This window comes from Chenopodium album, chromosome 10 (genome assembly GCF_948465745.1).
Source record: "Chenopodium album chromosome 10, dcCheAlbu1.1, whole genome shotgun sequence".
NCBI classification, from domain to species: domain Eukaryota; kingdom Viridiplantae; phylum Streptophyta; class Magnoliopsida; order Caryophyllales; family Amaranthaceae; genus Chenopodium; species Chenopodium album.
The window spans coordinates 3,020,243-3,035,513 of record NC_137843.1 but is presented as its reverse complement, the minus strand read 5'-3'; the positions used below and the strand labels follow the sequence as shown (position 1 = coordinate 3,035,513).

General features: G+C 33.8%; 3 protein-coding genes across 3 annotated transcripts; 1 reads left to right on the top strand and 2 right to left on the bottom strand.

Annotated features, from left to right (window-relative positions):
• Positions 1-3,703: 3,703 nt before the first annotated feature.
• On the top strand, positions 3,704-5,331 carry LOC145563127 (uncharacterized). Its single transcript, XM_081623551.1, has one exon. The coding sequence runs from the start codon at positions 3,947-3,949 to the stop codon at positions 5,066-5,068; it is 1,122 nt and encodes a 373-aa protein (XP_081479677.1). The 5' UTR covers positions 3,704-3,946; the 3' UTR covers positions 5,069-5,331.
• Positions 5,332-6,732: 1,401 nt separating this feature from the next.
• On the bottom strand, positions 6,733-9,148 carry LOC145563126 (L-ascorbate oxidase homolog). The gene is made up of 7 exons (XM_081623550.1): positions 9,005-9,148; positions 8,664-8,773; positions 8,237-8,511; positions 7,679-8,129; positions 7,200-7,577; positions 7,035-7,113; positions 6,733-6,927 (listed from the first exon to the last, which is right to left on the bottom strand). Exons 1-7 carry the CDS (start codon positions 9,146-9,148, stop codon positions 6,733-6,735), a joined length of 1,632 nt encoding a protein of 543 aa, XP_081479676.1.
• Positions 9,149-12,253: 3,105 nt separating this feature from the next.
• Positions 12,254-15,271, bottom strand: LOC145563125 (L-ascorbate oxidase homolog). Its single transcript, XM_081623548.1, has 7 exons — positions 15,131-15,271; positions 14,922-15,031; positions 14,569-14,839; positions 13,938-14,383; positions 12,832-13,197; positions 12,666-12,744; positions 12,254-12,451 (listed from the first exon to the last, which is right to left on the bottom strand). The coding sequence occupies exons 1-7, from the start codon at positions 15,269-15,271 to the stop codon at positions 12,254-12,256; spliced, it is 1,611 nt and encodes a 536-aa protein (XP_081479674.1).

Here is a 15,271-nt window from a genome sequence, read left to right as displayed (position 1 = left end):
AAAAAAAAAATAAAATAAATAACGGGTAGAATAAGGAAGCAAAATAATGCAAAAGTTGAAAATGACATAAATAAGCTCCAAAATAGAGAAAAAGGGGAAACAAGACCTTATCTCAGTCACTCCCCACATTCTCTCTAATGTCGCATTCCATGCTACTCGTCCCGTCCCTAAAATATCCCATTTCTGCCATTCCGGACGGCACGCGCGCTCAGTTTTGCCTTCTGCTTTACCCAGAATAATCCCCCTTTTTTTTTTTTCCTTATCAAAGTTTGAACGTACAGTAATTTTTATTCTACTGTACTTCTACTACATTATACTTGATCAAAAAGGACGTTAGTTTATTATGTTGGTACACTTTTCTTTTCTTTCATTCAATGAAATTCAGAATTCTAAGGTTTCTATGAAATTGATGTTTAACTGCTGACATCACTTACTAGTGGACTAATTTGGGTATTACAACAGTGAATAATTCAGGTTAAAGATTTTGAAAACTGATGGCCTGGGTATAATTAAAAGCAAACATCTGTTTCACATTAAACTTTGTCCTAATTAAATAGGTTAAAGTGTTATTATACAGTCTACTTTATAGCTAGCTCTAACCTCATATGGATATTATAATAGGTTTTGATAATACAGCTATTGTTTGGTAGTAAATTAAGTCTTTATGGATAAGTTTTAGACCAAGTTGATTGTTTGCAATGTGTCCATGTTGGTTGCCAATATGGTTTGCAATATTTGTCCTGCAAAAGTTGGATATTTACGTGTTTTTATTTATTTTATTATTATTAGGAGAGAAAACACAGGTTGAACACCTCTTTTTTTTTTTTTTTTTAGTTGATCAAAAGAAAATCTATTGATATGAAATTAAAAAACAAAATGAAAAAAAGGATTTACACCAAATTACAAAAAGAGTAGAATACTTGGTATATGTCCCTATTGTCAATAATATACGGAGTGCCATTAAATCTAATTTTATTAAAAAAAAAAAAAATCAATTCAGTGACTCAAATTGTGAACACATTCCTCCTTGTTATAAGTGGCTTAATATATGCATATCAAACTTTTTTTTAGTTGGAAATTGAATTTGAATAAGCCTTGTTATTAACCTTGATTTGAACATAACTTCAACAAATTTGAACTAACTTTTATTTGAACTTGTTATGTTTTATGAATTCATGAGATTTATTTTTTCTAAAAATGTGAAAATAAGGTAAGCAAATCAAGGTTCTAATAACCTCTCTACAAACACGACAAATAAACAATAGATTTTCCCTTCAAGGATAAGGACTTGACTAAGCACCGCAGACCAGGTGATATTTTTGAATACCTAAATTAATCAAAGTTTGCACCCTCCTTCCTTTGAAACAATGGTGTCATAACATAGTTTAATCTATCTGGATCTTTCTATATCATATCCTTAGTCTAATGTCATTGATCACGTCCACTCTTATAAAATGGAAGGTGTTAAATGTACCACATATATACATAATCATACCGTTGTTGGTTGTTGCTATTCAAAAGAGATTTCACTAACTTTACTTATGTCACTAAGTCTTCTCATCGCTAGTATTAGAACCGTTGCCTTTTGCCCCTTTTTATTTCTTGAATTAGATTTTGAAAAGTATGAGGAGCTCTATTTTGGAATTTACGTAAAACTATTGTTTAAACAATATTTTCATGTGTTTTTTTTATTTTTATTTTTTTATATATAATGTTTTGTAGGTCATAGAAAAAAGAATTGTGGGTATTAATTATATCCATAATTTTATTCGTTTAAGTGGATGTCATATTCATATATGCCCCATAAAAACAATAATAATATAATAAAGTTTTAATGGTATATTAATTTAATTAGGCTAGTGTTCGAGGCTCATGCAACACTTGTTCATGAAATATGACTCTTCCATATGCTTAGTTGGCTCTAGGGAAACCTAGCTAGCTAGTTTAGCTAGAGCCATGCATGTAGCTGAATTTCATGATTGTTATAAAACTTTAGGCATCAACAACCACATAAATTTAACTTCAAATGGATCATTTCATCATGAATTACATACTAGCGTACCAGTGTTTGTGGGCACATCACACGTGTTCACATGGTCATAAATAGACCTACAAATACTGAATCATTTACTTGTACTACAATAGAGTATACTTTGATTGATTAATTTTGGATAATAAAATACTCGTTAATTTCCGAGATTAACCTATAAAATCTTGAATATATATCCTTAAAATTAATCTGTTTGATCTTTAAGAATGTTTTATCATTGGTTGGACAATATATTATAGTGTTATGAAGTAATTATATGATTTGATGATGTTAATATATGATGCATTATGGTAATGCAAGCAAAGGGCTCCATTTGTGGCATAAGTCTCGGCAAGGCTAGCACTGTATAATCACTTTACACGTAGCTGCACATGATAAGCTCTTTTATAATTATCTCTCTTCCTCCCTTTCTCTCTCCCCCGCCTTGAAACTGTAATCATTACCTTTGAATGGCATCTGCAAGAATGGAAACTCCAATGACTCTAACAAAGATTATTCTTTTGGTAAAATTGATTGCATCAGGTTTAATTAATTAAATATTGTCATTATTATTTCTTCATAATCCTACTCTTACTCCTACTCGCCACTTCCTAAACCTTTTTTTTCTTCTGTTTATTGGACGTTCAATTAGTGCCAGTGCTTAGATAATTTGCAAAGGGTTATAAGTTCTGTATTTCATAAACTGATTATTAGGAAAATCATAAACTAATTATTAGGAAAATCTCATTTTCTTTTGATTGGCACATTTGAAGATTTTCCTCTTCATTCCTTATTCCTAATTTGAGCTACTTTCATCTCTTACAATCATCTATTTTAAACATATGGTGTTACTACTATATCTAGCTCCATATATTAAGTATTTAGTCGAAAGTCCTTCTAATTGACAAAAAGCGCAGACATATTTTATGTGTACGATATATCTGACATCTTAGAAAACAATGATAAAAAATTAGTACGTACATATGATCATTTGGTTTGAATTTGTCTTGTGAATCTGTATATCGCTGAAATTATGGGTTTAGATCATAGTTCATGCTTTGTAGTATTTTTAGTTAGTTTTATACGTTTGTATGAGGTGCAAAGGCTACCTAGTAGAACATTTTCTATGTAGATGTGGATTTTAACCTTTTGATAGGGCATAATTGTGCTAGTGTTAGTGAAAGGTTGCGATTACTGTAGTAAATAATAGCTCTTATACCAATTAGTGTAACCAAGGGAGGGGTAAAAAAGAAAAGTAACCTTAAGAAAGAAACTAGTAACAGAAGTTGCAACACTTGCTAGGGCATTAGGATTGGCCAATTGAGGTAAAAACTGCTTGAAATGTGAAACAAATAATAGTTAACTAGTACAGTTCTTGGTTAATGTTTCTACTGTATGTAGTCATCCAAAATCATGAGAGTAATCATGATATGTTTTTATCAAAATATTGTTTTACAACATTAAAAATGCAAGTAAAGGCAGCTAGATGACAGATTAAGGAAAAAGGACAAATAAAATTCCATACACTACCCTCCAAAAACCTAACCATATTTCAAAATTAAATCCAAATCAACTTTAGGTTTATTTTAATTGCAACAACCAAAAAGCAAGTTTCATCATGTATATATTTATCTGTCCAACTAAAGCTTCCCCCACTAGCCCTTTTATCTTCCTTGCCATCTTTTCTTTTCCAACTCACAAACCAATCTCAAAACCAGTCAAATTGAACTTGCAAATACCCAAACTTTCCCATCTCTTTCTTCTCCTTAACAAGTAATAACACATAGAAACAAAAACTCATCTTTGCTTTTGCTTTTCCACTTTAATTTGCTAACTTGATCTGAAAAAAGACTCAAATTCCTTGTTATTATACCATCTTTTACACTAAATTTAAGGAAAAAAAATTCATCAAAAGGGATGATCCAAGAACTATTGGGAGGTAGTAGTGCTCCTACAAGTTTTTTAGGTGAGAGAAAGATTTCCATACCTTTCTCTTCTCCTCCTTCAACTACATGCCCTTCTACCACACCAATTCTTACTACTAGTTCCATTGCAACAACTACATCATCCGCAACTTTGGCTAATTCGCAAAGTGTTGGTGGTAATAATAACAGTAACAACAACAGCTCAGAGGCTAACGCTAGCCAGCAAAATCTGAGGTGTCCGAGATGCGACTCCACAAACACCAAGTTCTGTTACTACAACAACTACAACCTCACCCAACCTCGACACTTCTGCAAGACGTGTCGGAGGTACTGGACAAAGGGTGGGACTCTTCGGAACGTTCCCATCGGAGGTGGTTGTCGTAAGAACAAGAGCACTACGGTAAGCGGGTCATCTACTCCTTCTGGGCTAGTCAAGTCATCCTCAAATGCCATGGCTAAGGCCAAGGCAACTTTATCAACCGAGTTGCTAGTCAATGGAAACCCGGGTTTTCTAGGAAGTGGGTTGTTGGATCATCTTCACCATCATCCGGATCTTCAGTCAGGTTGCTCAAACCCTATCCTTTGGCCTTCACTTCAACCAAACTCTCATATCTTATCCTTGCTTCGAGGCTCAAACCAGTTCCATAACCCTAACCCTAACCCTATATCAAGTGGTTTTAGTCATGTTAAAACTGAGGGTGGTGCTACTACTACCACCAACATCGGGTTGGATTCATATGGTAATGGATCTCAATCTGGAATCGGGTCTTTCCAAAGGAACAACCAACACCAAGCAAATGGGTTCTCATCTGGGGTTGTTCCAGATTTCATGCAAAATAATGGGAGTAATAGCAATATTTTAGACTTGTATCAAAGGCTAAAATCATCATCAAACTACAATAATTATTGTGGTAATGAAAATCAAGGGACAGTTATTTTAGGCAATATGGTGGGATCAGCATCGCCTTCTTCTCCTATGCATTCGACTATCTTGGATTCGGCACCGGTTGGAGGAGGAGACCATAATTATGGAGGTTATAGCTTCATGAGTTCTCCTGCAATGTCTGGTTGGTCTGATTATCCAATAGCACCTGTCAATGGTGCATATCCTTGAAACTGTATACATATATATATGGGCTAGTTTAATCTTTGCCTTTTACTTTGTTCTTCTTGTTGTTTTTTTTGGGGGGTGTTTCTGTAATTTCATTTTTTACTACTTTTTCTATGAGCTGCCTTTTGCTTATTGTTTCTCTTCATTGTAGTTAGTTTGGGGTTTGAGGTATATGGTGAATTAATATGGCTAATCACTCCTTTTGATCTTTGTAATGTTGTTCTTGTTTTATACTTCTATGTAAGCTTTAATTAACTTGTACTTTTGATCTTTGGCTCAGAGGTCGAATGTCCTGCCCTTGAAAAACTATGCATGGTTTAGTGAATGTGCTGAAATTGTTTATAAATGCATCAAACTTACTATTATATTCATAGAATCATAGGTTGAATTGCATGAACTTTTCAAATTTTCTTGAATTTTTTTTCTGAACTTAACCAACTTTAATTTCTTCAGGATATTGGTCGAGTTGATAATCTTTTCTTTTGTTTTGTTTTTTTGATGAATTTGATGGTGGTGTTATTTGCTTGTCATGGCAGTTAAAGTTGATGAGGTAAGCTTGAGGTTGGGCAGCAGTTTGCCTAAGTTAGTAAAAATCATGCATAATCCAATTTTATAGCGCTAGTAAATGGTTTTCTAATACTTGTATAGGGAATGGGTAAGTAAATAATCCAACAGCTAGAGTTTAACACAGTGAAGTTTGTCATATTATGTACAACTAGGGTTCTGCAGCTAGGAACTATGAGAATCTGCACTGATTTTCTCCTTAGATTCTCCATATCTTGAGGCTCTATAATTTATGCAATTTTGTCTCCCATTTACATACTTAAATGTGTCATTTTGGACTAGGGTTTTGACATGGAATGATGGAGTTCAGTTTTCCTTTCCTTTCCATCTCTTGTTTGGAGTACGTTATTTTTGACAGTGGATAACCAGCTATAATGTCTTGGTTTCTTAAATCCCATAAACTCTATTTTAAAAGTGCGGATGTGAATTGCATCTTTAATTGCTCGTATTATAAGTTTACAGTATGTAATAGCCAATTAGCTAATTGCTAATTTAGCTATGTTCCCTTTAATGGACTTTAGCTGGTGGCTTTAAGAGTTTAAGAAGTGTTTTTGGCCCATTTAAGCTCTAAACTCTTTAATTCATTTTTGTTTATCTGGTAATTGCAACACTTTCTTCATTGGAAAATATCCATGTGTCTTTCTTAATTTTTAATTCATTATCTTTCACATCTAACTTTCCTAATAAATACTAATTTTAGTATTCCACTACCCTATCACATCTACTCCTAAAACTCCATGAGAATACTAGCGTTGAGATTATTTTGGGACGAAGATAGCATAAGATTAAGATTCAGGCTCATTGTGTGGAATTTATATCGAACAAGAGAAAACACAGTTTGAGATCGTCATGTGAACTATACTTAGATTTTAGCAGAAAATTGAACATAAGGACTAGAATGTCATAGTAAAGATTTAGAAATTATTGCTATCTTGCATATAATGGGAAATGTTTTTTCCCCAAAGGAGATACATGGGTGATGAGTACAATTTTTGCTTCATATTGTAAGCTTAGCTTGTTTTCCTAATTTAAAGTCAAGTCACACCCTCGTGACTGTTTTTTCTTTAGGGAAAATAAATAAATACAGAAACTAAGTGTAGCTATTATTTAGCAACTTTTCCACACTTTAGAACATTTGAAGGGATTAAATTTTCTGTCCGTACGCTATATTCATTATTCCACACCCTGAAATAAGCTTGCTGCCCTAAGTACTGTCTGTGCCATATTGCTGATCTCAAATTCCACATTCCTTTGTTGTCTAGAGCTGCTAATACTGCTGTCCATGAGTTTTGATACACCTGCATCATTTCGACAGTATATAATGCTTTTAAGTTTACTACGACCTCTATATATAAATGAGAGTGAAGTAATTACTTATATCTTAGCAAGCTTTAGTTTTGTTTACCTGGATAGTGCTTCTCCAGACAGCATCAACCAAATTGTATTTTCTCCTCATGTTTGGATTCCATTCATCTGCACCAAATCTGAAATATTCACCGTATATTAGGATCAAGATGTCTAGTTAAGCAGTTGTAAAAAATTAATATCAGAGAGAATAATATAAGCTTACGCGACAACAAAGAAGTTATGGCCATCAAGATGCCAAGACTGAGTGGTATCTTGGTTGTTTTGGAAGATGATTTCTACATAATCATGAAGAGCCAAGTCATACACGGTGGTGCCAAGGACCATAGGGCCGGGTGTGGGTTTGTCCCTGCTCGTTTTAAGGTTGAAAACACCAGCAATGTTGTAATGGTCAGCCAGTTTTAGTGGTGTGCTTGGATTCACATAAGAGACATTGTTGATTCCATAATATCTCTTTTTCAATCCATTTACATTGATCTTTCCCGCCGAACTTCCCAAAATGATTGTCTTAGTGATTTCGATTCCTCCATAACGGTAGGCTCCTTGAGGGTTTGGTCTTGCAGCATTAGCAGTAAGGTTCCATCTAGATGACACAGAAAAATAAGCTTAATTATTAAAGATTGTGTTTAATTATGACTGATTACAGAGCATATTTATAATTTCAAAGATTTGAAGGTTGGTTACCTGAAAGTTCTGGCTTGCTTCATGGACCAGTGAACCTGATAAGTAGGTCCGACAGGTAAAGGACCGGAAGCACTGACTTTTGAATTCTTATAACGTAGGATTGCAGTAGCTGTGCGAGTCTTCTTCATGAATCGAGTTGAAGTGACAATGTAATAGTCCTTGATAGCACCGCTGAGGGTCACAAGGACTGACATGGATTGGCCTGGATGAACGTCAAGTGACTCGTAAATTTCTTGGAGAACATGAGAACCCTCAACCTCAACCAGTTTCATTGTATGCCCCTGTATCCTGATGTTGATTGAAGCCATGATCCCCACATTCGACACTCGTAACAGATATGTTTTCCTTGCTTTACCGGTGAAGATTGTACCACTAGGCACCCCGTTGATAAGTAGGCCATCAGGCGTTGGCATACCAATTCCATTGTCCAACTTATATTTCAGCATGTTTGCTACTCCATTTGTGAACTAATTTTCATAGAAAACAATACTATATTAGAGTTTTAAGTATCTCAAGTCTTGTTTTTCCTCATTAGAAATTGATCGAATTAAAGTTAACAAACCTGAGGTCCAGTATGGAACCATTCTCCAACAAGGAGGGTGAACTCCTTAGCTGGAACAGGGTAAGGTAGGGCAATAACAGGTCTTCTATGAATATTGAACGCGCCATATCCTCCATCAGCTCGATGCATAGCCGTGGAAGGGAAGTACATGTAAGTACCTATTTGATCCTTGGCTTGCATCCTGTACGTCCAACTCGAGTGTGGTGGAATGGGACAGTTAGTTCCAAGTACCCCGTCTTCCCACGAGTTCTTTCTTTGCCAAACCCCATTCCTACATATATATATGTTTAAAAGACTTAGCTAACAAGAGTTATGTACATCAGTTTAGATGAAAAATTGGTGATTTCATCTCAGTTTTAGGCATTTTTAGAAATCATTGTTCAAAACATAAGCTTAGAGAAGTTAGGTCCTTGAAACACTAACCAAGTTATTAGGAATGGCTCTGCCAAATTATTATGGATTGTGATATAGAGATTGTCATTAGTGTCGCAGTCTAATGTTGGACCTGGAAATTTTCCATTTATAAGAATAACCTGCAATTGAAAGCAGATATAATATCAGTAAAAGTTAACTAGGATGGTTTTGCACGGAGGTGAGCTAAGTTGATGGCCTCGATTTTTTTAATAAATTCGAAAGGTACACTTGTGGTATTTATTTTTAGAATGGTTGATGCTAAAAAACCCAAAGTAATTAATGACGTTGATGCTTTAACTAGGAATAATGAATATCAAATTAAATTTGGTGGTGTGAAAATGCTAACTTACCCGTTCACGAACTCCAAGAGGAGATCTAATTCCATAGGTTACGTTCCAATCAAAATATTTATCTGGACTATCTGCATGAATTGTGAAAATATTTGACAAAGCTAGAACTCCGAGGAGAATAGAAAATAATTCTATTCGTCCCATGTTATGAAGATTGTATACTTAATAAAAGAACCTGCCAAGAAAAATAGAAAGTAATTAACAATAGAATTAGTTAAAATCATCAGGTAACTAAAGCCACATACTAATCTACCAACTTTTTTTTTTTTTTAGTGAATTAAGAAAAACTCAAATTATACTTGATAGGTGAATTTTCACTTACTAAGACGACATTTAAGCTTTCCATTTTCAAAATAAAAAATCACTGATCTTTTAATTTATGGCAGCCAAACAACAACCAAAGCAGCACTACAAATTCGATTAACACTAAATAAGAAAACTAAGAAAAATTATTCCACCTACTTACAGAAACATATGAAAATTATTGGCAAATAACGTAGAAAACACAATACATTACCTAAGTATAGAGGAGTTTAACTCAATCCCCAAATTTGTACGAGAAAGATATGTTGTAGAAAATTATAGATGGATTACAACAGTGTAGTCCGAGACCTCCCTTATATAATTTGGTTGAACTAAACAAATTTTAAGCCACGCTGGATTTAATTAGCAATTAGCGGTGTCAGAGATCTATTGCGGCGCACTTCATGCTAGATGCTAATTTGCCACTTTCTTGCTTGAAGTGTTCCTCACTAGATCTCATTATTATATTTTCTTCTCATTAAATTCCTTTTGGTATCTCCTATTTGAAAATTTAACTCCTCGATTTCTTAGTACTCGTGTTTTGTATGGAGTATCATTTAACTTTTTTACCGTATAAGTAATAATATAAAAAGTTTATTATCTACTCATATTAAAAAACTACACACCCGAACATATATTTAACGAAATCTTCTTTGACGATTATCAATAAATGATCACACTTTCTCTTTTCGATCAAATGAAAATATATGTTCGGGTGTATCATTTAACTTAGTACTCGTATTTTGTATGGAGTATCATTTAACTTTTTTACCGTCTGAGTAATAATATAAAAAGTTTATTATGTACTCATATTAAAAAACTACATCCCCGAACATATTTTTTAACGAAATCTTCTTTGATGATTATCAATAAATGATCACGCTTTCTCTTTTCGATCAAATGAAAATTTAAAAGTGAGCAAACATTAAGGTTACGAAGCGTGTTTTAGTTTGTATCGAGCGTATTCCATCAAAATTGATATTTCGATTGCATAAGGTTATAGTTTAAACTTTAAAGTTCGTTAAATTTACCGTACTTTATTTGTGATGCGAGGAATTAAATGAGATGCGTCGATGGTGGAAGAAGATGAGAAAAGCGAGAGAAGCGGAGCTGAAAACAAGAAGTAAGTCATTTAATTATAATTAAAAAGTCAACTAAAATTTGTCATTTAATTTCTGTTGTCATCCTGACACTTTGGAAGGACATATAACAAGCAAGTCGATTAAATGCTCCTAATCCTGAAGTTACTAATTTAACATCTATCAAAAAATTGGCAAACTACGTACAGCTAGTACATGAAATGAAGATTCAAGTTTGATTTTGATGATAGAATATTAGAATTGCTATCTCATTGTCCCAATTAGTTAATCACATGGTACGGTATTAATGTGATCTTACTTAACACATGCGTTTACAGAGTAAATTGTTTTTTTTTTTTTTTTGTGCAAACAGAGTAAATTGCAGGATTATGGATTAATAATTTCTTAAAGTATTGTCCTACCTTGCTCTCGTACTCCTCCTTTTTTAAATACTTTTCCGTAGTATCTAATAGTTATTGAAGCAACATGAAATTTATTTAAAAAGAAAAAAGTGATGACAAAAGAGTGGATAATGAATGAATTTTCACTTTTTGGGTAAGAGAGATTCAAAGATATAATCGTTTAGACATGAGAGTGGGTATTTGTAATTTGTAAACATAAGTTATGTTGTACTCTAAAGTGGAATAAGGTAAAATTGAGTTATTAGACTTTGTTGAACATATTAAACTGGAAAAGCATGTAAATATATGATATAATTTAAGAAGATATTAATTATGTACAATGAGGGGAAATTCTCGGCCTTTGATAGCTTAAGTCTTCAATACTCTAAAAATCGTCAATTAGTATCAAATTATGCTTAAATAGTCATGTGTCATTTTAGTACCCAATAAACTTCTTTAATATATTTGTTGGTATCAATAGACTTCTACATTAGTATTAAAATGGTACCATTTAAGTAAATTTAACACCAACGAAAGTTATTAGATTCCTTGAAAACTCAAGCTAATAGAGGCTAAGAAATCTCCGTACCATATGTGATACAAAGAAACCATATATCATGATAGTTTTTGCTATCATCTCCCAGTTACTTTGCAACTAAAGACAGTTGCAAAAATTCAATTATACATCATCCTCTCGCTTGCAAATGTCTGTCCTGTTTAATTCAACTTTCAATTTTTTTAGTCTGATCGATATTATTCGAACAAGAATAAGCAGTTATTTCTTACCTGTACTTGATTCGATACTTGTTTGGGTGGTCTTATTTAGGTTTTTTTGGGTTTATTTTTTGCTATTTACTTTCATGTTGATTTGATGAGCTTCAGAGTACAGACAAGTACAACAAAATGCCAACCTCCCTTTAGAAGGCCCATAACTTGGGCTTTTTGCATGGATTAGAAAGCAACATATGCTGGGTCATATTTTGTACAAAAACGACATATGTTGGGCTCATACTACCAGCACTAAAGTATGCTTTCTGCCATGTTTTTTTACCCTTTGAACCATTTCCTGGTTTAAGCATGAATTTGCCTCAAAAGGTTAAAATTATGATCATCTTACATTAAAAGAGAGAGAAACAAAATAATAAACGAGTATCAAGAATCATGGATCGAATTTCATCTACATCAATAATTCATACCATTTTCTCTCTACACATCAAAAATAAAATGATAAATATATTTATTATAGTTTATAATTTTGGATTGAGATATATGATCAAGGTACAATTGAATTTCTTCTCTTATCCCCTCCTTATAAGCTTGTTTCCCCCTCTTTTTTTTGGACAGTCATACCCTTGTGACTGATTTTTCTTTTTTGGGAAAATAAATACCCCCACAATAGGTTAATATAAAATCAAGAAAGAAAAAAATGAACCAAGTACAATACAAGAAAACTATATAAACTAAATCTATAAATTAGCAGCCTTTCCACACTTGAGAGCATTTGGAGGGATGTCACTCTCTGTAAACAGACTTTTTTCATCGTTCCATACCCTGATATACACTTCCTGTCCCAAGTACTGCCTGTGCCATATTGCTGACCTTAAATTCCACATTCCTTTGTTGTCCAAAGATACTAATATTGCTGTCCATGAATTTCGATACACCTACAATCGAAAAAAAAAGAAAAAAATTAATCACATCGAAGACAAAATACTTGACATTTAAACTGCTAAGCATATCACGGTTATAAATTGAGCACGTACAGTCAACTTGTTTGACTTGTTACATATCACAGTAAATTAAAATACAAATTGACATGCAAAGTTTTTTTTTGTTATATGAAGTAAAATGAGTATTTTGAAGCAACTTTTAGTTTACCTGGACGGTGCTCCTCCAAACAGCATCAACCATATTGTATTTTCTTCTAACATCTGGACTCCATGAACCCGCACCAAATCTGAATTATGAACCTTGTATTAGAATCAATAATTCAACCTAAACAAATAATCAACTTTACGAGGGTAAAGATAATTTAGAAGCTTACGCGACAACAAAGAAGTTATGGCCATCAAGATGCCAAGATTGGGTGTCTGTCTCATTGTTTTGGAAGATGATTTCTACAAAATCATGTAGTTCTGTGCCATAAACAGTGGTGCCGGATATCATAGGCCCTGCTGTTGGTTGATCCCTACTCGTGTTAAGGTCGAAAACACCAGGAATACCGTAATAGTCAGCAAGTTTCAGTGGTGTGTCCGGGTTTACGTAGGAAACATTGTTGACCCCATAACGTAACTTGCCATTGACCTCCCCAACAGAGTTTTCCAAAACAATTGTCTTAGTTATTTGGATTCCTCCATAACGGTAAGATCCTTGAGGGTTAGGCCTTGCAGCATTGGCTGTCAAATTCCATCTATATCGAAGAGAAAAAAGTCATAAGGTTAAGCTAGACTAAGATTGATATGACCTTAAACTTTTACGATCATATATATGGAGAGTCACGAATAACAATGATGTAAAAAAGATTGGAAAATTTGTCAAAAATAAGCAAGCATTTGCTCGGTTTTTCCAAAATAAGCAAACCTTTTGATTAACCCAAAGTAAGTTCACCTTTATTGGGTATTTTTTTTTAATAAGTCAGATGACTTACAATCTACCAAATAGGTCACTTTTTTCCTAATTCTAATTAATTTTTTTTCTTATTTTTTATTTGATGATTAATTAAATTGTATTAAAAAAAAAAAAAAAAAAAAACAAACAAACAAACAAACAAACAAACCCACCGCATACCAGTGCTCCACCCCCATCCCCCCAGCCACCGCACAAACCACATCCCCCGGGGATATCTAAAAAATTAAGGTTTTTTTTATCTTGAAAAAGTGTTTTTTTTATTAAAAAAAAATTTACAAAATTAATTAAAATAATACATTTTAATTAATTTAATTTATTTTTTAAATTGATCAACCACACAATGACATGTGGCATAAGCAACCCAAACAACCGATTACACTTAAAAGAAACCGGTCATGACTTATTTTGAGAAAATACCCCATAAAGGTCAACTTAATCTGAGTTAATCAAAAGGTTTGTTTATTTTGGAAAAAACGAGCAAAGGTTTGCTTATTCTTGACAAATTTTCCAAAAAGATTTTACCTCAAAGTTCTAGCCTGCTTCATGGACCAATGAACTTGATAAGTTGGGCCAACGGGTAATGGATGAGAAGGGCCGATATCTGAACCATTGTAATGAAGTATGGCAGTAGCATCTATAGACGTTCTGTCAAAACGAGTTGATGCGACTATGTAGTAGTCCTTGGCCGAGCCATGGAGGGTAACCAAGAAAGCTAAAGATTGGCCTGGATGAACATCGAGTGACTCGTAGATTTCTTGGAGAACATGAGAACCCTCAATCTCAACAAGCTTCATCATATGCCCTTGAATCCTAATATTGATGGATGTCATTGTCCCTACGTTTGCTACTCGAAACAAGTAAGTTTTCCCAGCTTCACCACTGAAAACTGTGTTACTTGGATCAGCGTTAATAAGCAAACCATCTGGCATAGGCATACTTTCTCCATTGTCCAGCTTTTTTTGGAGTTCCTGTGTCAGATCATATATGCATTGAAACCGTATCATACATCCATACAAGAAAACAACTAATCATTCCTAGGATGAAATTTGCATTATGAATTAATCAAGTAACACTTATATTTACACAAAATTGTTCTTAATTTGCTACATTATTACTTAAATTAGTACGTGTCACTCTGACTAAGTTTACGAACCTTGTGATCAGTCTTGTACCAGTCTCCAACAAGGAGGGAGAATGCGGCTGCTGGCTCAGTGTACGGGAGCGCAATGACAGACCTTTTATTAATAATGAAAGCACCAAAACCCCCGGCCAGTCGATGCAACTCCGTGGAAGGGAAGTACATATAGGTACCAATTTGATCCTTGGCTTGCATCGTGTAGGTCCAGTTTGAGTGTGGAGGGATAGGACAATTGGTTCCGAGTACACCGTCTTGCCACGATACCTTCCTTTGCCAAACCCCATTCCTATAAGCAAGGAAGAAACCATAAGTATTTTTATAATAGGAAATTACAAACCTACTAAAAGGAATTGATGATATATACTAACCATGTCATGAGAAATGGCTCATCCAAACTATTTCGTATAGAAATAATGACATTATCATTGGTGTCACATTCAATTGTTGGACCAGGAAATTGGCCATTTATAAGAACACCCTGCTTTTGATTAAGAAAATTATTATTAGTAAGAAAAATTACCAGGATTAAGCTTCTTTCTTAAGTGTTATCAAACAAAATTGAGGGTGCAAACCGTACCCTTTGAGGAACTCCAAGAGGTGATATCGTTCCATATGTTACTTCCCAATCATAATATCTATAAGGACTTTCTGCATGAACTCCGAAAATACTTGACAAGGCCAAAATTCCGACGAAATACAAAAATGTTAAACGTTCCAT

Bases quoted from the DNA above. Each gene is read 5' to 3' on its own strand.
- LOC145563127 (XM_081623551.1), top strand. From the start codon at position 3,947: ATGATCCAAGAACTATTGGGAGGTAGTAGTGCTCCTACAAGTTTTTTA.
- LOC145563126 (XM_081623550.1), bottom strand. From the start codon at position 9,148: ATGGGACGAATAGAATTATTTTCTATTCTCCTCGGAGTTCTAGCTTTG. The intron at 7,578-7,678 runs GTAACCAACCTT...TGTGTCATCTAG, and splicing joins AAGCAAGCCAGAACTTTCAG to ATGGAACCTTACTGCTAATG. The intron at 6,928-7,034 runs GTAAACAAAACT...GAAATGATGCAG, and splicing joins TCTGGAGAAGCACTATCCAG to GTGTATCAAAACTCATGGAC.
- LOC145563125 (XM_081623548.1), bottom strand. From the start codon at position 15,271: ATGGAACGTTTAACATTTTTGTATTTCGTCGGAATTTTGGCCTTGTCA. The intron at 14,384-14,568 runs GTTCGTAAACTT...GATCTGACACAG, and splicing joins GGTACAAGACTGATCACAAG to GAACTCCAAAAAAAGCTGGA. The intron at 13,198-13,937 runs GTAAAATCTTTT...TCTTCGATATAG, and splicing joins AAGCAGGCTAGAACTTTGAG to ATGGAATTTGACAGCCAATG.